The 23,967-nt window shown below is 42.8% G+C and overlaps 1 protein-coding gene and 1 long non-coding RNA gene across 2 annotated transcripts in view; one reads left to right on the top strand and one right to left on the bottom strand.

Moving 5' to 3' along the window:
* Positions 1-17,959, top strand: part of cdh13 (cadherin 13, H-cadherin (heart)) — a 319,277-nt gene extending 301,318 nt beyond the window's left edge. Inside the window, exons 13-15 of the mRNA XM_015036051.1 lie at positions 5,280-5,513; positions 6,585-6,803; positions 16,644-17,959. Coding sequence (XP_014891537.1) covers positions 5,280-5,513; positions 6,585-6,803; positions 16,644-16,651 — 461 coding nt within the window. The 3' untranslated portion in view covers positions 16,652-17,959. The remainder of the gene's footprint in view (positions 1-5,279; positions 5,514-6,584; positions 6,804-16,643) is intronic.
* An 824-nt stretch (positions 17,960-18,783) lies between these two features.
* On the bottom strand, positions 18,784-22,751 carry LOC106949661 (uncharacterized). Its single transcript, XR_001425422.1, has 3 exons — positions 22,319-22,751; positions 19,477-19,620; positions 18,784-18,949 (listed from the first exon to the last, which is right to left on the bottom strand). It is a non-coding gene; the product is annotated as an uncharacterized LOC106949661 (long non-coding RNA).
* Positions 22,752-23,967: the final 1,216 nt, after the last annotated feature.

The raw sequence follows: 23,967 nt of genomic DNA, 5'->3' as shown, positions 1-23,967 counted from the left end.
GTTCTCCCCCGCTGGTTCTGACCCGCTGCTTCTGACCCGCTGGTTCTGACCCGCTTGTTCTGCTGGTTCTGACCCGCTGGTTCTGATCTGGTGGTTCTGACCCGCTGGCTCTGACCCGCTGGTTCTGACCGGGTTCTGACCCGCTGGTTCGTCCTAAAGCTGCTCTTACACGGTCAGCATCAGCCGCCCGCCGTGTTCAGTCTCTACCTGTAGAAATCCTCCTCAGCTTCTTCCCGCCGTTCGCTTCCAGCTCCGGAGCAGAAAGGCTGCCGGACTCCCGGCGTCGCTCCGGTCATCTTAAGGATGTTTATTGGTTCCCCGAAAACGATGAAAACCCGGAATTATCATTAATCAATAAAATCCCCGCGGGCCGAACTTGAAGATTGGACGTTATGATGCTAACACTTAGCTTTCGTCAACAACTCAGAGGCGGAAGTCAGAGCTCTGCGCAACGCAAATAATGTTCCGGCCGGAACACGGCGCGCTAAATGATAAACAACGAAGCTTCCAGGCAGGAAAATTTTAATCTAGGAATTTTAATAATCGAGGTACTCCAATCATTCGAGGAATCGTTTCAGCAGGGAACTGGTTAGCATATCAAAAGCTCAAATATTACCTGACCTTTGACCCCAAGTCTCAGTGGAGTTGAATATGAGAATATAAAGAGGAGCAGCAAAAGCAAAGGAGGTGGACGAGCAGAGCTAGCCAACAGCCGATGATGTCATCATGTTGAATATGGTCGATGCTGCGCTGTTAGCATGTCATAATAATCATGAGACTTTAATCAGGAACAGTCTTCAGTCAGAGGCTTCTCCAGAGCCGTTGTAAGACTGACTGCTACTGGAGAGCCGTCCAGGCCACAGCCACGACTGAAAGTCAATAATCTACAAACCAAACAGAAAAACAAAGATAAAGAAATTCACTTAAAATGAAAGTAAAGATGAACAAACAACTAAAACTAACAGAGAAATGAAGTGAATATGGAAAAACATAAATAATCCAACAGAAATGATCCAAACCCAGAAGCATCAGAGCAGCAAAGACTCTTTTTATCGGCCAAACATCCTTTCATCTGTTTTTATTGATTTTCATAATTGTTTAGTTAATATTTTGCTGATTCTCTGCTGATGTTCAATGACAATTTGATAAAAAAAACTTTAAGGGATAATCTACACATCATCTTTCCATAAAAATTACTGATAAACTTTAAGTTTGTCTGGAAAACAACCAAGATAAAACATGAAACAGCAGTTATTAAAATAAACAACCTCTCGCTCCATTACTTTGTGTTTCATCATGAACATCTTTAATTAAACAGGTCAGGTAAATAATTGACTTTTAAACAGTTTTTATTATTTTTATTTGAAGCCATTTTTAATTGTAATGTCTCTGCTGGTTCCTTAGTTTCTGTTTTCAGGTCGATGTTTGGATCCATCGAAACGAGTTGAACCTCCGGCCTCAAACATCTGATTCTGATTGCATGTCATCGGATTTATGCACCTAACGTATAAATATCGGTTATTATAAAGCTTAATGAAGCTTTCTTCTCAGCTCTGTTGTTGTTTTCGCCGTTTCCTGTTAAATCTCCTTCCTGCTGAATCAATATTTCTGTAAGTCTCGTAAAATGAACTCATCACAGAGAATAAAGAGCCGAACAGAAACAGCAGGCAGCTCAACGGCAAACAATTAGCCCAGGAAATCTGTCAAACTCTGGGCTGAGAATGAAAACACTGAGCTGCAGCAGAGTTCAACTTCCTCCTCTTCCTCCTTTTATCCACACAGAAGCCAGGCGGCTGAGTTCAGCTGTGCAGCAGGTAACTGGTGATGTTAGTCTGTGGAAACCTTTTCCTGTAATCATGATGAAAGTTTAGATTGAAGAGACAGCAGCTCTGTCCCAGACGACCTCACTTCCTGGTTTCCTGGACTCTCGTCGTCAGGAGGACAGACATCATCCAGAGCCGTTTTCTGCTGTTTGGGTAAATGAATGAACGTTCATTCACAGACAGCTGAAAGGTCGTCTCTTTGGGTTCTGGTTCTGGAAGGTTCTCCATGTCCGTCTCTTCAGCCATAGATGTTGCTTCATGTTGTCTGTTGCTGTGGTAACAGAGCTGATGACAAGAGCGATAACTCTGCTGGGATTTCCAGCCGTCTCTGGCTCTGCTCCTCGTCTCCAACACGTTTCTGATGATCTGAAATATGAATACATTATTAAACAGATTCTCTTCTGGGATCAGGGCTCATGTTTCCTTCTCCGGCCACGAGTCCGACACGTCTGGCACCATATGGACCGACATGATGATTGCTGTTCGTATCTGACAGAAAACCTCAGAACGTCTTCAGTTTGGATGAGATTTATTTACCCTGGAGGCTGAAGCCAGAAGCCTCAGAGAAATTAAAAGTCTCTGTAACTCATAGTAGTGGATCCCTGGTATTCACAAATCTGCAAATACTTGAGACTCCATTTAAATCGTTTATAACTGCCTCTTTTAATAGTTCAAACACCAAATATACCTTAAACTGCATTAATAATCACAGTGGAAACTGTCTAAGCACTACAACATAAGCTAGGATCTACAGCCTTTTTCATCTCCACTTTTAGGGATTTCAACCAATCGGCTCCAAGGAAATGGAGTAGTGCTCCAGGATTGGCTGCTTTGCAAACTTCATCCAATAACCTGTTCCCCTCCTGGCCTGTGGGGGCGCTGCACCAAGAACCACTGAAGGAATCGACACAAAAACCTCTGAAGACACTGAGAGCAACTTCCTTCTTCACCAGATGGAAACAAGATGGAGGCGTCAGATTTTAGCGTTGGAGGATTTCTCTTTAGGCTAAAGAGAAATCCTTAGGAGCCATTTCTGCTGCTAACGCTGCTAACGCTGCTAAGCTAACACGTTAGCTTTGGTTGTATTTACCCAGAATGCACTGCACTGTAGTCCACTTCTTGGTTTTGGAGCGGTCTGTGGTCCGCTTGGCGTTCAAACCGAACCAGAGTTCACTTCAACCGAACCCAGACCGATGTTTGGAGGACCAGAGTTAGCTTAGCGTTCACACCTCAACAGACAAACACAAGTTTCTAGGCAGATGGACTGGAGTCGGGTTAAAGCGGACTAACGGATGGTGGGAGTGATTCAGCCTTCCAGAAGTCTCGTCTGCTCTGTTTCTTCTTCCTGACAGTTTTGGTTCAAGCTGTGTTTCCTGTTTCTCTCTGTGTCTGACGTTCCGAGGGCGAGTGAACACAATGCGGCCATAAAGTCTGTGATTCCTCCAGAAACTTTAAGCAGAACTTTGATGACAGAGTGGTGTGAAGTCGAGGCCAGCAGACGAGCCTCAGTGAAGCGGAGCCGGGCGGATGATGACACGGTGTGATGCAACGGGGATGGGGGCAGGAGGCTCAGGCAAATAGAGTGATTGGTGAGGGGAGTATTCATTTAGGAAGACAAACAGCTTCATTTAAAGTTAGCCAAGCACAGAGACTCCCTGCAAACTGCAAATGGGTTGAAATTTGCATCTTTTCACAGACGGGGTTCCAACGTCTCTCCTCCCTCTCTGGTCTCTGTCTCCAGAGATAATGGATTATCCTGACAGAGCTTCTGTCTTTGATTGGCTTTGCAACACGTTTTCCATCTGCTTTCGCCAAAGTAATTCCTCTTCGGTCCTGATCTGCCGCTGATATCGTCACGGCCGTATTTATCTACAGCATGTAAGGAGCGTTTGCTGTTTTCTGTCATTCCTGGAGAGCGAGCAGAAAGCCGACGCACGCAGAGATCGGAGTCATTTCACGACTATTAAACCGCACAAATGACAAACTCTCCACCATTACATCTGATTCCTGCTTATCTTTCACCATTACAATCTGCTGATGCTTTTTACAGCTGAGAATGAAATTAAAGTTTGGAGCCTGGCAAACAGATCATGATGATCGTCTGCTGAACAGTCGCAGCAGTAGAAACGGTTTCAGCAGCATCTTGTGTTTGTGTGGCAGGTAGACGATCTGATGCTCTCTGCTCTGTTTTGATGGAGAATATTGATTTGCTGTTCGTAGTTGATGTCATTAAAGAGCATAAACAATTACTTTCATAACTACAGCCGGTAGCTCTCAGTATTTATCATCATGTCTGAAATGTAAAACATCAGTAAAGAAAACCGCAGCGCAGCCTTGAATCTAATTTTTATTCAGATACTTCATTTATCCCAAAAGGGAAATTAAATATCGTCATAACTCAGATAATCCAAGTTCATTCAGTCGTCGTTGAGCAGCAAGGAGCTCCAGTAGCAGTCAGTCTTTCAACGACTCTGAGGAAGCCTCTGACTGAAGACATGACTCTCCTGACATGCTAACATGCTAACAGCTCAACATCCAGGCAGCAGAGACGATATTTCACACAGACCTGTCATGGATTTTGGGTCATATTTCAGTAATTATTTAGGTTTTTCAGATGCTAATCAGTTGTTATAAACAAAACAATTTTTTTAAATGTACATAATGTGCATGTGTGTTATGTGCATTAAAAACACGTTGAGGCCAGGGCTTCGTAATTAGCATGTTGCTGCTTTTTGAAGTTTCCATGAAGTGAATTTATTTTTTAATTCCTATTTGAGCAATTTTACAGTCGACAGAAACGCAGCTACTTTGAGTTTAGCTGCGTTATGACATGAAGTGAAATGTTATGGCCTAAAACAGAAATGAATTTACAGTCAGGAGTCAGAACATGGAAACGTCTCTCAGCCTCGGCTGAATGATCTCGTTTCTGTTTCGGATGATTTTACTGAATAAAATGAGATTTAAACGTTTCCTCTGATAAATTTTCAGTTTTTCTTTGTGCCTCCATCACTTTGTCTCGGGTTGAAGCAGAAAGAAAACTGGTTGAAGGTGATTACAGCACCTCTTCTAGGTTTAGGTGACTGGAGTTGTTAGTTTACAAGAGAATTTTTATGTTTCCAATTACAGATCATGTCTTGAGGAGTTAATTGCTACCTGACCCTTGGAGCTGTTACCAAATGTTTGTTTTATGAACCTCTAGTGGCCGAAGCAGAGCAGTTTTATCTCACCGGCCAGGAGGAGGTCAGTGATGACGGTCATGAAGCTCGTTAGGACGAGGCGTCCGTGTTTATCCTCTCAGACCAACATCGGATGGATTCTCCCGTTTGGTGTTTATTTTCACTGAAACATTCAGAGCAGGTTTTACTCGAGTTGCTGCTGAGCAGCAGCTGGGCTGCAGCTGCATCAGTGAACTGGCTTCTCCTCCGCCCTCACCGTCCTGTTGGTGTTTGTGTTCAGGCACGCCTCCGGCCACCGGGACGGGGACGCTCATCATCCATCTGGAAGACTACAACGACAACGCCCCGTTCGTGGTGCCGTCGGTGGCGCAGGTGTGCGAGGACGCCGGCGACATGAACGTAGCTGTGGTCGCAGGACGGGACAAAGACTTGGCGCCCAACGCGGCGCCGTTCAAGATAGAACTGGGGAAACAACCGGGCCTGGACAAAACATGGAGGGTCACCAGAATCAACTGTGAGTGTTTAGTCAGGAAGCAATAATAACAGTTACAGAACCCAGATATTTATCCACTCTGGATAAAACAAACCTTTTGTTGTTTGTTTCAAACGTTTGCTTAAAATCCACAGCAGTAGGAAGGATATGAGGCGTTTCTTCAGTCTGTTAGCTGCATATGTTCACCGACAATATGAACGTTTTTCCTCCTCTGTTTTGTCTTCATGACGCTTTGCTCCTCGTCCAGAAAGAGATGATTATAAAAACTATTCATATTCACTCATCATCTGTCCAGAACCTGCTGAAGCTCAGATGACGAGAGAAACGGAGAAATGAAATCCTGGTCGAGTGAAAGGAAGGAGTTCAGTGTGCTAAGCTAAGCTAAGCTAAGCTAAGCTAAAGCTAAAACCTGACGGTCACCGTCCACCTCCACTACTTCTCCCATTTTGGACACAGTGTGTGACCTTTGACCCTCCTGAAATCTAAATTCACCTGATTTGTTCACGTCCCAGAAGAGATGAATGTTTCCACACAAAACGCTCCAGCAGCTCCGGTTCTGATCCGCCTGCAGAGTAATCAGAGTATTTGTGCGGGAGTCGGACTCTGACGTCATCATCTGATCGTGGAGGATCTGCTGCTGACACGGCGCTGTGTTTCATGGATTCTCCTTTGTTCAGTTTCTCCTAAACGTTCAGATGTTTCTGACTCTTGGCTTCACAGCTGGATGAAATGTTTCTCCTAACTGTTGGAGTTAACCCCCGCTCTGCTGGAAAGCACCCGGCCTGATGCCGGGCTGAGCAGCTCCTGTTTTGTCTCATTACAGCATAAAGTGAAGCGGCTGCAGTGTTTCTGTCACAACTGGAAACTGGTTTAAAGATGATGCAACGCAATGTAACCGTCTTATGCAACTTAAAGTGCCACCAATTTCTGTTGCTTGAGTGTTAAGGAAAGTCTAACCTGGTAGTTACTTCAGGCTGACACACACCTACACACACACACACACACACACACACACACACACACACACTGGTGTGCAGAATAAGCATTAATGCAGAGCAGATCTCCTAATTCTCCGTTGCTGTGTCCCTGCAGCCACTCATTCCCAGATCATGCTCCTGCAGAGTCTGAAGAAAGCCAACTACCAGCTGCCGCTGCTCATCACGGACTCAGGGGTGCCCCCTTTGTCCAACAGCACAGAGGTCAAAGTTCAGGTGTGCATCTGTACAAAGACCAAGAGATACTGCAGCTCCGCCCACTCCCACCGCACTAGCCTTGTTGTGCTGCTGTCGACACTGCTGCTTGTCCGTCTCTGTGAGTATTCCCGCCCTGCTGACCTCACACTGACCTGCTGGTGCCGTTCGCTTTGTGGCTCCTGATTGGTTTGATTCTGTGAGAAATGATCCGGAAACATTTGAAACTGTAGAAAAATATTCCACAGTTCTGATTTTCTGTGGATCAAAACTCCAACTCATTGACTGAAAATCTGCCTGTTCATGGATTTCTAAAATATTCCGAGGAAAACCTCAGAGCCGGAGGCTGTCGGCTTGTCTGAACGCAGGAAGACTCTGGAGCTGCGTCTGAAATGATGAAGGCATTCACAGCAATCCAATGAGTGACGAGTGTGTTATTAAGACACACACACACACACACACACACAGCTCTCTCTTGTTTGTCTGAAGTGTTTGTGGTTTCTGACTCGGTTCCAATGAAGTGCAGATTATTGATAATGTGATAAATAACACTGATCAATAATCAGTTGGTTTCAGCTGCAGATTCACCGTCTGGCTGTAAATCTGAGGCGTTTCTCGTTTCAGTGACATAAAAGTCTGGTAACCGTTCAGACTGCAGACCCTTTGGAAACTATCAGACACGGTTTAGCTCATCGTGTGGAAGAGGAACAGATGGGATCATTTCTGTGGATCCTTTAAAAACCCAAAGACCTGGAAAACATTGCAGCTTCTAGAGTCTTGCTGTCTGGACACTTTGGCAGCTGTTAATAATAACAATCCACTGGTAGATCACTGTCCTCTCCAGACCAACAAGCTGCTCGTGGTTTTTCCTCCCACTCCAACAGTCCGACCAGTTTACAGACTGGTCCGACCAGTTTACAGACTGGTCCGACCAGTTTACAGACTGGTCCGACCAGTTTACAGACTGGTCCGACCAGTCTGTAAACTGGTCCGACCTTCTAAATGCTGAGTCGGGATCTCAGTGGGAATAAATGTGAGGGTTTCCTGATTAGTTCCTCACCATCAATAACCTCTGTTCTGTTCAGTTTTGTGGATATTTGGTTAGTTTACTGTCCAGTATGTTGTAAACATTCTGCGTTTGGCTCTAAACTCCTCACAGCCTTCAGTCCTGCAGCTGATTCAGACAGAAACTCTTCTTTGTGTTTCTGATTTTTATACGACATCCAGAAGTCGACCTTGTTCTTACTCCAAACATCTCATTTAGTCCAAGCAGCAGCATGAATAATTCATCGCCTCGGCGCAGAACGCAGACCGTTTGGTGAGAGCGAAATTCATTTCTCAACTTTAGGACCTCTCCTTCTGCCTGCCGTCCAGCCTGGTCGTGTCGTTCGTGCCGGAGGCGTTGAGGCAGCAGAGACAGTGAGGGATGATGGGGAAACCCAAAGACATAATTCACTCCAGCCTTAAGAGATGATGTTCTTATAATTATGTCTTTGTTCAGCAGATTAATGGACTAGAGAGCGTCAGACTAATCCTCTGTTTTCTTCTTTTCGTTGTTCTCTTGAACGTTTTTTCTCTTTGATTGTTTCTGATCCTCTCGCCTGCTTTGCCTCCTCCTGCCTGTAATATCTGCCATTTTATGTTTATCCACGAAGGAAGCTTGCTCTCAACAATCCTTCGTTTCCTGCTGTGCGTCGCGTCAGTAAGAAAAATCATTTTAAAAAATCATTTTTTAATCTTTTAGGTCTGGGATTCCCAAACTTTCCACCCCATGACCCAGACAGCTTTGGACCGCTGTGGCAAACCTTCACATTTTAATCAAACATATTGATGAAATCATCAGAAATGAGAAGCGGCTTTGCGTCCATCGCTGCTGTTAGCGGATGTAGCTGTGTGTCAGATTAACGGGCGTACCAGAAACACGCAAAGTTCCAGGAGAAACTTTTTCTAAAGGTGATTAAATAAAATCAAATCTGTGAAATTCATCAACTTTTACAACCCTTTTTATTCATGATTTGATAATTACTAAATGTGTTCGTCCTCATGGCTGCAGAAGTTCTTTGTTTCCTCCACATGCTGGACGGATCCTTCGCTCTTTTCCTCATCTGAAACGGTTCCAGCTCAAGCTGCTGCAGAGTAAGGAGCAAAGCAGCTCGATAAACTGGATGCAAATAAGATTTAATGACTTTAAGAACCCAGAAAATGTTCTGGTGTGAGCGTCTGGTGAGATCATGCTCCTCTTCGGCCCTTTGTTATCCGCGGTTGCCATGGTGAAGAACCAGGAAGCTCCGTAATTGGCCGACATGCCGGGTCGACTCTAGATCAGCTGTTCCAGATGTTTGTCGCTCTGCACATCAGCAGCATTCTGGAGAGAGTCAGTCAGAACCAGACCGGCGCTGCAGGAGCAGCCAGTCCGTTCAGTCAGAACCGGACCGGCGCTGCAGGAGCAGCCAGTCAGAACCGGACCGGCGCTGCAGGAGCAGCCGGTCCGTTCAGTCAGAACCGGACCGGCGCTGCAGGACCAGCAGCAGAACTGAGGTTACAGACCGTCAGGAATGTGAGTCTCCTCTGGGAATGTCATTGTTACTGCTGAGCAACAGTTCTTCCGATTTGGACACAGGAGATTTACACACACACACACACACACACACACACACACACACACACACACACACACACACACAGAAACGCGCGCAGCCAGCAGGCAGTGAGAGATGACTCCTGCTCCAGCTCATCTCGGCGCTGCCGGGGGACAGATGGAGGACTGATCAGTGCGGCGGAAAGTCAGATAGTCTGACAGAGTAAGAGAGCTTCTCTTTCAATTCCCTTATCTCGCCGCTGACCTCTGACCCTGCAGCAGAGAGATGAGGCAAAGAAAAATGGAGGGAGCTAGAGGGGAAGGATTGGTTAAAGAAACGACACAACAAAGGTGTGAAGATTGAAGCCTGGTTTTCTGTTTGCCTGCTGTAATGTCAGCGCAGCAGCAGAGCGAGACGAGACAAAAACGGCTTTTCTTTTTAATAAACCAGACAGAAAAATACCTGGAAATCAAAATGAACATTCACCAAAGAAACACGTTTTAAAAATACTAATGATGAACCGGGTTTCCACAATCATCTCATTGTGGGGCGTCATTTTAAAGAAACGTTAAAGTGACTAAACATTAATGCTGCTGCTCATTTTTTGTAAAAAGAGCCACAAATATTCAGCAATGAAGGAACGATTGATCGGATTAATCATGAATCAATTACTAAAGTAATCATCAACTAATTTATTAACCGATAAATTGTTTGCTTAAAACACATTTTCTGAAATAAAATCAATAATTGATCCAAAACATAATAAAAAATATCAACATTTTACATAAAAAACCATCTGTCTGTAAATCTGATTTATCATCTACAGTCACTTTATGGTTCATGTTCTGCAGAATAAATTTCCTATTAATCACGTTTTGCTACCAAGTCACTGATTGGTGGATCAATAATTAACCCCTGATCGTCTCCTCTCTCATGTAGGAGGATTTTTAGCTGCTGAGCTTCAAACCGTCAGAGTTCACTAAAGGAAAACATCCTCGGCTCCACAGACGGGTTTATGACTTACGTCACGATTTATGACGAGAAAAGTTTGTGTTTTAGGCTAAAATGTTTCAGGTCCTCAGAAAAATCTAAAATCCAACAAAGAAAACATAAAAATGATGATTTTATCGTGGCTCCATTTTAACCTGGCTCCAGGTGGAAAGTTATCACTCCGTTTCCAGTCGTGAGGTTTTGGAACATGGTTACTGAAGGATGAAGATCAGAACCTGCCTGGCAGCAGGAAGTAGGCCAGCAGATCTCAGGGAGCAGAAACAAAACCATTATCAGTCTGGATCCAGAACCATCCATCCATCCAGAACCGTCTCTGAAAACTTCCTGCTGATCCCAAAGACTTCTGGGAAATATCCTGAGGAGACGGACGTGAACCGATCGGCGGTTCAGGTCCCGTTCCAGAACCACCGATCAGTTATTGATCATCAGAACATCAGGAAAATGTTAAAGGGTGTAAATACTTTTTTAGCTGTTTCCACAAGTTCTAAAGAAACGATTCAGTTCATGTTAAAACATTTCACAGGTAGAAAACTGATGCAGACCACAGTGCCCCCTATCTGTGGACTGAAGTATTACTTATTATCCATCTTCAGCCAGTGATGCTGCTGATGTGGACAGCATGTTCCCAGTGTTCCCAGTTAGAGAGCCGGAGATAAACCAGTGTAAATGCAGCTGGTCTTCAGTCTGCTGCTCGTGAATTAATTCGGTTTAAACAGTTAAACAGCCTCAGTGTTTCTGTTTTCAGAGTAAAATGGATGAAAACATTCAACACAACAGACGACATCCAGTCTGGATGCCTTGACTTTTCCTCCATCCTGAGGTTTTCTGCTGTTTCCTGATCCGCTCTAATCCGCTCCCAGTCAGAGAGACGGGAACGTTTCAGGGCTTATTTACTGAAAATATGACTTCTTCACAGCGTTAGGAGGAGATGATGTGCAGTTACCATGGAAGTGCCTCTGAAGACGTGAAGAGATCCTCAGTGATGAAACTCAACCTGAAACTTCGCCGCCATTCACCTTCAGCTCACAGGATTAATTAACTCTGCCTTTTATTTATTACTGCCTCCTGGAAAATATTACTCTATTGCCCTCATTCAACATTTAACCCTCATGAACATTTTGCTTTTCTTGGGGTGAAATTCAAGGTTTGGAAATTCTTCCAGCTGTTCGTCTCCCTGCAGCTGATGGTTTTATTAACGTCATTAAATGCTGCAGCAGTTCAGAAATTCATGCAGAAATGTTTCCAGTCCTGTTGTGGAAAAGATTCATTTCCAAGCACTGATGGATGAAATCACTCAATCAGGTTTTTGTGTTCAAAATTCTGAAATCAAAGTAAAAATTTAAGTCAGTTATTATAAGAGTCAAAATACTAACAAATAATTCAGATTTTTGAGAATAAAGACAAAATTCTGATTGTCAATATTCTGAAATCAAAGTAAAAAATCTGACATTAAAGTGAAAATTATATTAAAGTCAAAATTCAAAGAAAAAAGTCTGAATTTTGAGAGTAAAGTTAAATATTTTTGAACAAAATGATAATATGCAGCTGCTGGGAGTTCAGTTCACTGCAGCAGAGCCACAAATACTGGACGTCATTTTCACTCTGATGTTCTGAATGTAATTTAGTTTTAATGCACTTTATTATTCTAACAGAACAAAACTATTTTTTAATCATGAAAGCTGCTGTTGCTTGGATCTTTAATGTGACAGGAATTAATTAAAGCAACACGTCTGGTTCTGACTGCAGCCGGCGACTGTTTCCAGCGTGTAGCGGCTCCATGCTGGCGCCTGGCGGTTCACACGGCGCCACCTGCTGCTGTCAGCAGCTTCCTGTCGCTCCCTGTTTATTCTGAGGGGCCAAGGTGCTAATGATGCAGGCGCTCACCCCCGTTAGCACAACGCCGAATAACAAATCTCAGGCGACAAGTCTAAAAATAATGCAACGCAGAGACAATTTAAAAGGTGAGAAAATGCAGCCAAAGAAAATTCACTTTGGAAAAATCAAAGTTCATCTGAACATTTTGAACTTTTCATGTTAAAAGTCTTTTTTCCATGATTGCATGTGAATGCATCACCATCTAAATCTATCTGGAACTCCTTCATTAAGGGATGAAGGAGTCGTAGCTCGATGCTTGGTTGCCATGGTTACGAAAACCTCAACATCAGGTCGATTTCTGCTTTAATAACTCAACCAAACAGATCAGTGGATAAAAACTGCTGCGATTTTCAGCCACCAGTAAAACGAGTCAAACTTTCCTGCATCAGTATTCATGAGGCGAAGCTGCATTTATGAATAACTCATTTACATATAATTTATACTTAAATGGGTTCAGCGCACCTGAGCCAGCAGAACCTTTCTGTCTGAAACTGAATCAGAAACTTTCACCGTTCTCCAGAATATTTGATTATTGATCTGATCTGATCAGCACCCCCTTCAGTTCAGATCAATACTGATCCGATCTCCTTTCAGGTCCATTGGTTCTGAAACATTCACTTATTTACAGAAAAATTAACAGTAAAAGTTAAAATTTTAAAAATGTTATTGATTTATCAAAAAAAAAAAATCTAAAACATCTTTAAGTCTCAGCTCCATTTTCACAAACCTGCAGTCGGTCCAGACGGCCGTTGGTCCCGGTCCTGGTTCTGGTTCTGGTCCCGGTCCTGGTTCTGGTCCCGGTCCTGGTTCTGATCCCGGTCCTGGTTCTGGTGCCGGTCCTGGTTCTGGTCCCGGTCCTGGTTCTGATCCCGGTCCTGGTTCTGATCCCGGTCCTGGTTCTGGTCCCGGTCCTGGTTCTGATCCCGGTCCTGGTTCTGGTGCCGGTCCTGGTTCTGATCAAGTCCTGGTTCTGGTCCCGGTCCTGGTTCTGGTCCTGGTTCTGCTGAAGGTTTCTTCCTGTACAGGGAGGTTTTCCTCTCCACCGTCTCAACATGCTGTTAGTCAATGACTCAAGTGATCGTCTGCTGTCGCCCCCTGCTGGTCAGGAGAGTGAACGACTCGACGCTCTACGGGGTTTCCTTAGAAACTTTACAAACTAATTTAATAATAAACTGAACTTAAAGCTCAGATTGCTATCTTGGACTAATTGTTGTGAAAATGAAGCCATAGAAATGAACTGAGTTGTAGAATCGGCTAATTAACATGTAAAATCAGTTCTGGTTCTGGTTCTGGTCCTTCACAGTGAGGCGGGTCAGTTCTGTTTCCCGTCATTAGAAATGAAAACATATCTGCGTTATGCACAAACCCGACTCTCTGCATTTCGCTCAGCTGAAAGCAGCAAACTGGGACTTTATGGTTCCGTAGGATGTCTGAACAGAACCGGCTGATGACCCGACCCACCATCATGTGGATCTCGTTCATCGCTACGCTGCGACCCGCTGATTGACTCATTAGATTCAGCTTCAGGCTCCTGATTGGTTTTCGCCTCGCAGCCGTGACACACCTGAGCTAATCAGCCTCGTTTCAGATTCCAGAGGTGCAGAAACGTTTCCTGTTCAGCCAGCGTCCTGATTTCCTGCCGCTTCACATTTCAGGCGTTATGCCGCCATTTTACCTGAAGAGAGCCGAGCTAAAGCCAGTGAGTGTTTAGTTTTTACCCACTGTGAAAAACCTGCTGTCAACTTAGCGACTTTGTTGCTACGTTTAGCACATTTTTCACAAAATAACAGCAACTAGCGACAAATCCAGCAACTTTTTTTTCCTGTTATTGGAGATTTTTATGCGATTTGTGACGCAGCAGTCACTGCAACAACTGGGCAACTTGCTGTTCCCAACTCGCCACCAGGGGGCGTCTGAGTGACATGGCTTTAAACTAACCAGTTGGAAAATTCAACTGCAGTAGCCACACCTCAGCCCATAGAGGGCAGTACTGAAACAGTTTTAGGCAAAATATTCTACAAATTTACGCAGAAATGTCAAAATTTGTAGAAATGTTGCTAAGTGGATCGTCTGCAGTGATGTCATCACTGTAGCGGTCTGTGGTGATGAAGAGGAGCTGCTCTCTATTTACTGATGATCTACGCTCTTCACTCTAACCCTTAAAGCTGCAGTATAACTTCTATCCTAAATACTTTTTTACATATTGGTTGAAACTCAACATGTGAGAAGATTGAGCTCCTGTTTTCTCTCAGTGCTAACTAGAAACAACCAATCAGAGCCAGGAGGCGGGGCTTAGCGCTGTCAATCACAGTCTTGTCTGTCGGGTTGATTCAGTCGGCAACAAGTTGATTCTGCTGCTTTAATGAGGAGAATCGTTCGTTGCCCATCTCAGAGGAAGTGATGAACTCTTCCTCCTCCTCTTCCTCCTCCTCGTTCCTGTGAATCCTGTCGAAGCTGAAGCTGCTCTGAATCGATTCTCGTTTTCATGTCAGGAGTTTCAGTTTCCATCCAGAGGAAGCGTTGCCTCTGTTCTCTCCAGCTCTTCCTGTGAGGTGCAGCGTTCCCGCTGGGGAAAAGCCGATACTTTGAGTTTCCTCAGAGAGCTGGGATGGGAACCTGAAGGAAAAACGGCTGTAAAACAAAAACAGGCGGCTCCTCCGTTCTGAGCCGTTTTGCTTCGACCGCCTCACAGTTTTTCCCGTCCGTTTGGTTTCAGTGTCTGCTGGAGTTCTGGCTCTCAGGACGGGGCTGTAAAACTATTATAGTTTATAAATGTGGAAATGAAACTGTTGGGTTTCTCAGTAGAACATGGATGAGATAAAGAAAAGTTTCTTCATGTAAATGTTAGATTTTAACATCAGACGCTGTTTGAAAGTGAAACCAGAGCTTATTTGATCCACCAGCGTTTTCCCTTCCACTTTTTAAAAAACTGATTTAAAATGTAATACCTGGAGATAAATTAATTTAAAATGTAATTTATTACCTGGAGACGACTGGGAACATTAAACACAAGGAACATTTATCAGCAACTTTACCTTTAAATTTACTCATTAGCATATTTCTCTGATAGCAGAGAAGAAATTTACATGAAGAACTTGGAAATCCTTTCAGTTTCATCCACACACACACACACACACACACACACACACACACACACACACACACACACATAAAAACACAAAAACACACACACTTATGCATCACATGAGTAAAAAACTTTAAATTATATAAAATCTGAACAAATAACCTTTTCAAACAAGTTTAATACTCCAAACTGAAATCGGCCCATTTTAATCATAAGTGCACTTGTGAAGCTTTTAGCAGAAACTGGCCTGTAAACCTGCTGCTTCGCTCTGAGAGCAGCTAAAGGTCATTAAGAGACGAGCGTGGAACGGCCGCTTCACTCCAACTGGGCTCATGAAGAGACCGAAGAGCAAACGGATTAGAAGAAGAGGTCAGTGTTGCCATCGCTGCGTCTCCAGCCAATCAGTAAAATCCCTTTTCATGAATTTACCTGCATTTTCTCCAACCTGCTGCAGGTTTCAGTGAGGTGGAGACAAACTGCTGCTGTTTTTGTTTGGTTTCGGTGGAATGGGGGTCATGTGGATTACCTCTGAGAAGTCAGTGTTTCACCTGAGTTTGGAGAAGCTGCTGCGTTTTAAAACTGGTTACCATGGAAACATAACGAGTGTTCAGCCCAGTTCACATGATTTTAATGTTTCCCAGTTATCTGCCTGGATCTGAAGATAATCAGAGATTTTCCTGCTGTGCGTTCAGAGTGATCGGGTCCAATCGGGTTATCAGGACCGGTTTTCAACATGTTGGATCATCTTGGCCATGTGTTTCAGTCAGTCATGTTTGTTTACTCTGAACTCATGTTTTATCTTGAGTCAGATTGTGATGCTCAACGCTGCTCCACCGCGTGTGTCTTGTAAGTTTTAAATGGATACACAAATGGTAAATGGACATAAAGCGCTTTTTCAGTCATTTTGACCACTCAAAGCGATTTACATAGAGTCAAATTCACCCATTCACACTCGCAAACGCTACGCAGATCAGTAGGCAGTTAGCAGGAGGAAGCTGGAATCGAACCTACAACCTTCCGATCAACTACTCTGCCCACACAGCCACAGTCACCCTGTGGCTCTGCGGGAAGTTCTGATGCCCACAAGCATTACATCAGAACTTCCAGACCGGGAAGTGAAGTTTCACTGAAGTTGTTTGCGTCGGCAGAATTGATTATTGATTTCTTTCTCACCTGTTCGGTCTGACAGGTGAATTTCTGATTCTCCAAACTGAGATCCGTCTGACTGCAGGTTAGATACTGACAGCTCTTAACTGCTCAACAGAACCTCATCAGTACCGGGGAAAGTCATGAACTGATCCAGTGAACTGGGCTCTTCTCCATGGTATTCACTCTTGTTCTTCTTGTTTTCTCCTCCTCCACCCGTCTCCTCCCACCCTGCCCTGACCCTTGACCCCTGACCCCTCTCCAGGCCTGTAAGTCCTACTGAAACCTCTCATTGTCCTTTTCGCACCACTGAGAAGCAACGACGAATCTCCCCACGCGCCCGGGATTAGGAGGAGAAGAAGAAATCTTCTCACCTCGACGAAATCCAACAAGCAAACCTAGAGCTTTCTCCCTGGGACAGCGCCGCCGCCTGTCAGCCATCTTTGTTTTTAAATCACTTCCTGTTTCCTGCTGGCCCTCTTCATTCTTCCTCTCCATCTTCACCTCTCTGATCTTGCGTTCCTATTCTTTCTTTTTTCTCTCCCTCTATCCATCATTGATTATTGATTTCTGTCCCAACCTGCCCCCCCCCGTTGCAGAGCTAGGAATGTAGCGGTGTTAGCAGTGTTAGCATCGCGCCACATCCTGAAGGAACATTAATACTGATATGGAGAGAAAAAAGCAGATTAAGTCCTAATGAAGCAGGAACCTCCCCTCCCCGTCGTCATGGCTACCTCTTTTCCCTGTACCCCCATGAAGACTGCCTGGCTGTGTTAGCGTCTCCCGCCCGTCCGTTGACCTGCGTGCCGCCGGCCCAGTGAACTCTGCAGCCCGTCTGGTCGGCGGGGAGCGGCGGTGTTAACGTGTTTCTTTATCTTCTCGTCAGAGTGTTTGATCGTTTGATCTTGTTTCCGTCTCAGAGGACTGAAGCGTCTTTCTTTGTCTGCGGTCTGTTGGTGGTTGTGGCTTTTTTAGGACGAGGTTGTAGCCATAAGCCTTCAAAATAAGAGACTCTGGAGTCGTTTCCTCAGTTTGCTTCTGTTCTTATCGCATTAGTTATCATGGAGTGGGAAACAGTAAATCTTTACAGTAATGGTGTAAACCTGAAAAAAAAGTACTATTATATAAATATTTTTATTTTTTACCATTGTATAAATATACAGTATTGATTAACTTATGTAGTTTGATTGCAAGTCTTTCACAGTAAGTCTGTTTTAAAAGAGGAAACCATCTTTTCTGTGAAATTAGAGGCTATTGTTGTGTTCACTATTTTACTGTAACATCTTTGGTTTCTGATTGTTTTCCTTTTTGAAGCGTGATTCATTTTGCACAATCAGGAGTGAAGTTTGTTGACTGCAGCTGTTTGGGTTCGGTTCGTTCTCCCGCCTCTCCTCCTCTCATTTCCAGTCAGAAGAAGAAAAACAAAGACTTTGGTGGATCGTTTTCCTTTTTGTCTTCGTTCATCGGAGAAACGTAGCGTGTGTGCGTTCGTCTGGAGACCAACTTAAACAAAAAAGGACATCTTGAATGAGTTCTGTCTGTCTTTTGCACTAATTTAATAAAGCCGTTACTGAAAGTTCCCATGATGCTTCAGGTCATGTTTATTCTGATGAGTCAATATAAGCTCCAAATCTTTGCTCTCCTGTATTTTGTGCATATCTTTGTTTCCTGGTTGCTCGGAAGCAGCAGGCGCGGCGCAGAGGCCGAGCGCTCCAGCTGCAGGTTTGTACTTTTCTGATTATTGAAAAAGATTTAATATAATAAACCATAAAGCTGATGAGTTACCAAAACAAACAGAATTAATCCTGCAAGACAAAATGTTAGATTCCACAAAAGATTTAAGAATCTATTGTTGTAATTCATTAAGAGATTTTGAAGAGAATCAAAGGAAATGCTGCAGTTAAATTCATCAGAGCAAAATGGCGCCATGCAGGTGGACAAGAAGGTAAGATTTTAACTTTTCGCCGAGTCGGAAAAAACCAGGAGATAAAACTGAAGGTCTCAGAAATTTACATACAAATAAAATCATTTTCCAGAAGCAAAAAGAAAGTTTTTATTTTTAAATACTGATGAATATTAATGATGGTTTAGCTCATTATCACTTTCCCTCATTCAGAAAAGGTTGCGTCTAAACTGAGACTAAAGGTGAACAGAGATTTTTACTCCGATTCAGAATCAAAATGTTCAGATCCAGGAAGTTTCTCGTCTCCGACTCTCAGCGGACTGATGATGGCGTTAGCATCGCCGCTAACCAGGCTTACAATCACTGACGGTTTTTATCTGATTCAGTTAATCGGCCTTTAGAACGGTTTGCTAGTTTTTATTAGTTACTGTTAGTTAAATATTGTTTAGGTTTTATTATTTATAATCGTAGTTTTAGCTTTTTCATACTTTGGATCATTTTCAGATGCAGAATTTGAAAAGTTCAGAATATAGTATTGTGATACTTTGTGTAATAAATCCTGAACAGAAAAAACATTTTTGAAAACTGTTCAGGTGTCGTTGAACCACCAGCTGCCTTCAGGCGTCTTTTCCTGTCGCCGTTTTTCCCTCCGGCGTTCGGAGCATCTGCTTGTGTTGAGCAAAAAAACAATTTGACATCAGTTCAAAAAGCTAATAAATAGATCAATAAACACAAAAACGAAGGACATCTCTAACTTCAGTATGTTTTCATTAGTTACTGTTATTTATGTCAGATTAAAATGAATGTGTGTAAAGCTGTGGTTAGTTCATGTTCAGATTAGATCCATGTGAACAAACGGAGCGACGCATCGCTGACCTCAGAATCAATGCAGTTTCATCTGCAGATCTTTTATCTGCAGGTTTATTTAATAACTGCAGGCTGAGCATCTGTAGCTACATCTGACTCATTATGTTCACTAGAAATCAGTTCACGTTGCACCAAAACTGAAAGGAAGGAGACCTGCAGGCGTTTCTGTCCCATTCATCCCCAACATGAAGGTTAATATTTCACTCAGTATTCTGAGATCTGTGCATATTTCAGGCCAGCAGTAATAAGATTTATGTCCGTTTCATGTAGCTGCAGTGAATCTGGGAGCAAATTATTCTCATCTGATCTGATTTCATCAAATGTTTACCTGCAGTTCTGATCCTTCACTCAATATTTATTCCTCCATTTCTCTGCCGCTCCATCCTGTCCGGGGTCACCGGGGTCACCGTGAAGAACAGCTGCAGGCCGACCGGACTGCAGCGCCGCTGATGGACGGCTTCCAGCTGCTGGGCTGCAGCAGTTAGAAAACCTTCTGATCAGCTGGAGTGTGACTGAATTAACTTTAAAGTTTTCTCATTAATATTTGATTTTGCTCTTTCTGGCTGGATGAACCTTGAGTCCAGATCTGACTCTGAGAATTAAAGATTAGGGTGATGGAAACTCGCCCCTCCAGCCTGAAAGAAAAATCTCTGAAATATCAGAAAAAACAAACAAAAAGGTTCAGGAGAAAAACCACAAATCCTCATAAAAAAAGTATATCCTTAAAATAAATCACCAACATGTTTAATTTCCTGTTTTAAGAAAATAAAACATGAAGGTTTAGAGCCAGAGGTTCGGTTGATTCATCCAGTTTATTGATACAAAAGACCAAAAGATAGTTTTGCTGATTTACATCTAATATTTTCATCTCTTTATTCTTTGTTGCCCCCAGAGATTTATGGTTAGGCTGTTTTACATAAATGCTAAAAGGAAAAGATTCATCAGCATGAAAATAGTTTCCACTGCAGCCGGTTGGAAGAAGTTAAGATAAGAAGAATAAAAACTGTTTTTGTTGCTCGGCGTATTTAATCTAATTATAAACTGAAGTAGAAAGCAGCTTCCTGAACCATGTGTACTTTAATACTTTACTTTGATTATGCCGTTCTGTGTTTGAAGATTTCATTTGGCTGTTTTTGTTTTGGTAGCTGCAGGTTTGCTGTTGGCTTCTGAATATTTTCTGCTCTAACATCAATAAAAGAACAATTTGTCACCATAAAAACACAGCAGATTTACAAACTTTGCTGTTTTAAATTCCTCTTACAGGATCAATTCCTGCGTTTTCAAACCAACCTGAGATGCTTTGTAATAAAACCGATTTCTGAAATCTGCATGTCAGTTCATGAACTTTAACCTGCTGATGGTTTTTTAATGTTGCCTTCAGTCAATAAACTCATGAAACAAAATAACCTGCAGACAGGCAGAACTTATGAGCTTTGTGTTTTACAGCTTAACCTCTGCAGGTTTTTACCACAGGATGTGAGAAATGTCAGCTGAATATGGAGGCTTGTTCTGTTGTTGATGCTGCAACGATGCTCCTCACCTTCACAGCGTTCAGCATTTGATTAAACCAATCACTGCTGGACCCGTTGTGTCTCCCTGAGCCTCCACGGCCCGGGCCCCTCGGCCCCCCTGGCCCCTCGGTCCCCCGACAGGAAGATTTACTCTGATGCATCTCATGGATGTTTGCCTGGTCACTGAAGGCATTAAAGGTAAATTTATGTGGTAATTTACAGACTATTGACTGTGAATGTTTTATTGTTTTGTTTTACATGTTTTATTGAATCTAGTTTTACAGTGCAGCAGAACGGCGCTGGCTTCTCGTTTCCTAAACATCCAAACAACCAAACTGAAAACTCACCTTCCTGCATTGAATTGATTCCTGTTGGGAATGTTGAACTGCATTTCCCAAAGCTTTACGGGAATATTAAACCATATTGGTCCAAAAGAAACAATAGTTCAAGCTGCATATGTAACTTTTATGAAAAAAAATAATTTTTACATATTTATAATATGTAAAAAACACAAATTTTTCTAATCACCAATTTGAACAGAGACAATTTTCCTGGATGGTGAGTTGTTTCTCCACCATTAGCACATTGGCTAACAGTGGAGAAATGTTAATCAAACTCAGGAGTTCATGAGGATGATTGACAGCACTAAGACCCGCCTCCTGGCTCTGATTGGTTGTTTCTAGCTCATTTGTTCAGACAGCAGCTCAGGGAGGAGATGGATCTGTTCACAGATTATCTGTCTCATGTTGAACTGTCATGATGTGGTGACAGTTTAAACAAATATGAAAAAATACATTTTTTATGTAAGTTAGATACTGCAGCTTTAAGGGCATTTAGTTTTATTTTTAAATCTCTGTCAGCCAGAATCTGCCCTGATCAGACGGTTTCTGGTCAGATATCCGTTTCTCTGAAACGTGTTTATTATTAGACAAATTTTACAAATTTGATCTGAGTTTAACTTCTTTTGTAAGAAAATACATTTTTACCAGAAAGTGGAACAAACCGGGTTCAAACAGAGCAGCTCAGTCACGACATTTCTGCCATGATGTGGAACATGGAGTGTTAGCACAGTTAGCCTGGCTAACTGTGCTAACGGCTAATGTATGATAAAGAGTCAGTTTATTATTTCATCTCCATGCGAATCAGAACTACAGTGAAGGAATTAGTCTGGTATTAGCAAAGCATTGCTCTCTGGCGTCTGAACCATTTGTGTCCAGGATGTGTGGGGTCTGCAGAGATGTTAGCTGCAGGTCCTCTGCTGCTAATGTGAGCTACTACTCAGAGCAGGAAAAATGGGAAAAGTTTCAAACATTGTTCTTGAATCTTTCTGTATTATTGTTCACAAATAAAAAGCTGAGATCAGAACCAGCAGGTCAAAACTTTTCCTGATTGATCCTGGATCAATCAGGATCAATGATCCACCTCTACAGGTGAACACTGAGATGATGATATGGTGCTGACGTCATTTCAGCTACAGAAAATGACAAAATATTGACTCTCACTGCCTGTAAAGCTGTATTTGGCTTCAGGCTCTGTGTTGTTTTATGTTCAGATCAAACTCTCTGAACCACGACTCAAAACGTCATTAATGTAAACGATGGATTCGGTTCATCTAGTCTAAATAAAACCTGTTCAAGTGGAATTGATTTTTGTAATTACCTTTAAATTGCTCGGTCCTCTGTGGGCCGGCTCGGCCACCGTTGTTTCTGGATGAACGACCCGGACCGGGTCAGGCTCTGGGTCGGTTCTGTCGGTGATTGGGTCGCCGCCTCCTGCTCTCTGCTCCGGTTCAATCAGCCTGCTGGCTTCACGGACCGCTGGGTCCGGGTCCCGCCGAGGACATGCAGCTGCAGTAATTTAGAAATGAGTCGCGGCGCCTCAATCAAATCTGGAAATTCAAAGGCAGCGGCTGAGGATGGCAGCCGGTCCGGTCCGGTCCGGTCCGGAGGATCAGCATAATGACACCTGCAGCTCCGGCTGCTTCCTGTTCTTACTGAAAACATTCAACTCATTTTTTTAATTAAATATTGATATGACCCTCAGCAGCCCAGTCATGACGTCATTTATTTTCTACATGTTTTATTGAGTCTAGTTTTAAGTAAAGTCAATTATTTGGTCCGAAACATTGCAGATTATTGGTCTGGCTCTATTAAATTACATTGGGTCACACTGTAGTAAATGAGTTGAATCAACCTTAAAATTTAAGTTGAACTAAGACATTTGCTTTAAATTTGCATAACAGAATTACATAATGCTGAAATAAAGCAAAGCAATCAGCTGGAAATCCTTTCCATGATTTTTTAATGTTAATCCAAAGTTATATTTTTGAGTGTAAAACCTGTAAAAAGTTCTGATCCGAAATGTCTCATTCTTTTAGTTATCACTAAAATACAGATTAAAATGACCAATCCACACGAACAGACCCAGAGATGATGAGTTAAAACACATCATCAGTGTTTTCAGGATAAATGTCAGTTTAATGATTTGTGAATATTATTTATTCAGCCATCAAGTCTTCAGGTTAATTTTTCTGTGACCAAAACTGACGAAGCTCCTGACTTCGCCAACGAGAGTAAAGCAGATAATAAATAGATATGAGTTTCCTTTAACTCCAGCTGAATCTGAATCAGAGACGTTGATGGTGTCCAGCTGCTTCTCTTTGCTTTTGTTCCAACTTTGTTTTAAAAACCTTCATCTTCTCTTCCAGTTTGATGCATTTTATTTTAGCGCACAGCCGAAGAATCCGGGAATTATCTCATTTTTTCTGTGTCTGCTAACCAAAGACAACATGACAATAACTCTGCATAATGCAGCTTAGCAAACCGCCTTCCTGACACAAAACCTCAACCGTCACAATCCGTCCCTTCATCTTCAGGCGGCAGCTGAAGGTTCGGCTTTAAAGCCTTCGGTTGATCGGACAGGAAAGTGGTGCTGGTTTAATAATCTCTGGCTGCTTAAGTAAAGCTGGAGTCTTATTTAACTTCATCACCTCTAATAATGGTGTTCACGTCTCCATGGCAACACACAACAACTGCAGGCGTTAAGATGGACAATTTTAAAAAGAGCAGCAGAGGAACTAAAATCAACTAAGTTGATAAATAGTCAATAAGTTAATTAAGGCATAAAACGTCGTTTCAGTCCAATTCATAACATTTAAATTACTTAGAAATGTAATTTGCATCAGTCAAAGTGTGTAGTTTTAACAAAAAGCATAAATTAAAGCATTTACACTGAATATTTTCTTTCTTCCAGGCTAATTATTCCTCTGGCTGAACTGAATTTGTTGGAGGTGAAATGATCAGCGGATC

The sequence above is a fragment of the Poecilia latipinna genome, unplaced genomic scaffold (assembly GCF_001443285.1).
Source record: "Poecilia latipinna isolate Pla-1442-1.1 unplaced genomic scaffold, P_latipinna-1.0 Scaffold356, whole genome shotgun sequence".
Classification (NCBI taxonomy): Eukaryota; Metazoa; Chordata; class Actinopteri; order Cyprinodontiformes; family Poeciliidae; genus Poecilia; species Poecilia latipinna.
Note: the sequence above shows the minus strand (reverse complement) of the source record. Positions and strands in the feature narration are given on the sequence as shown.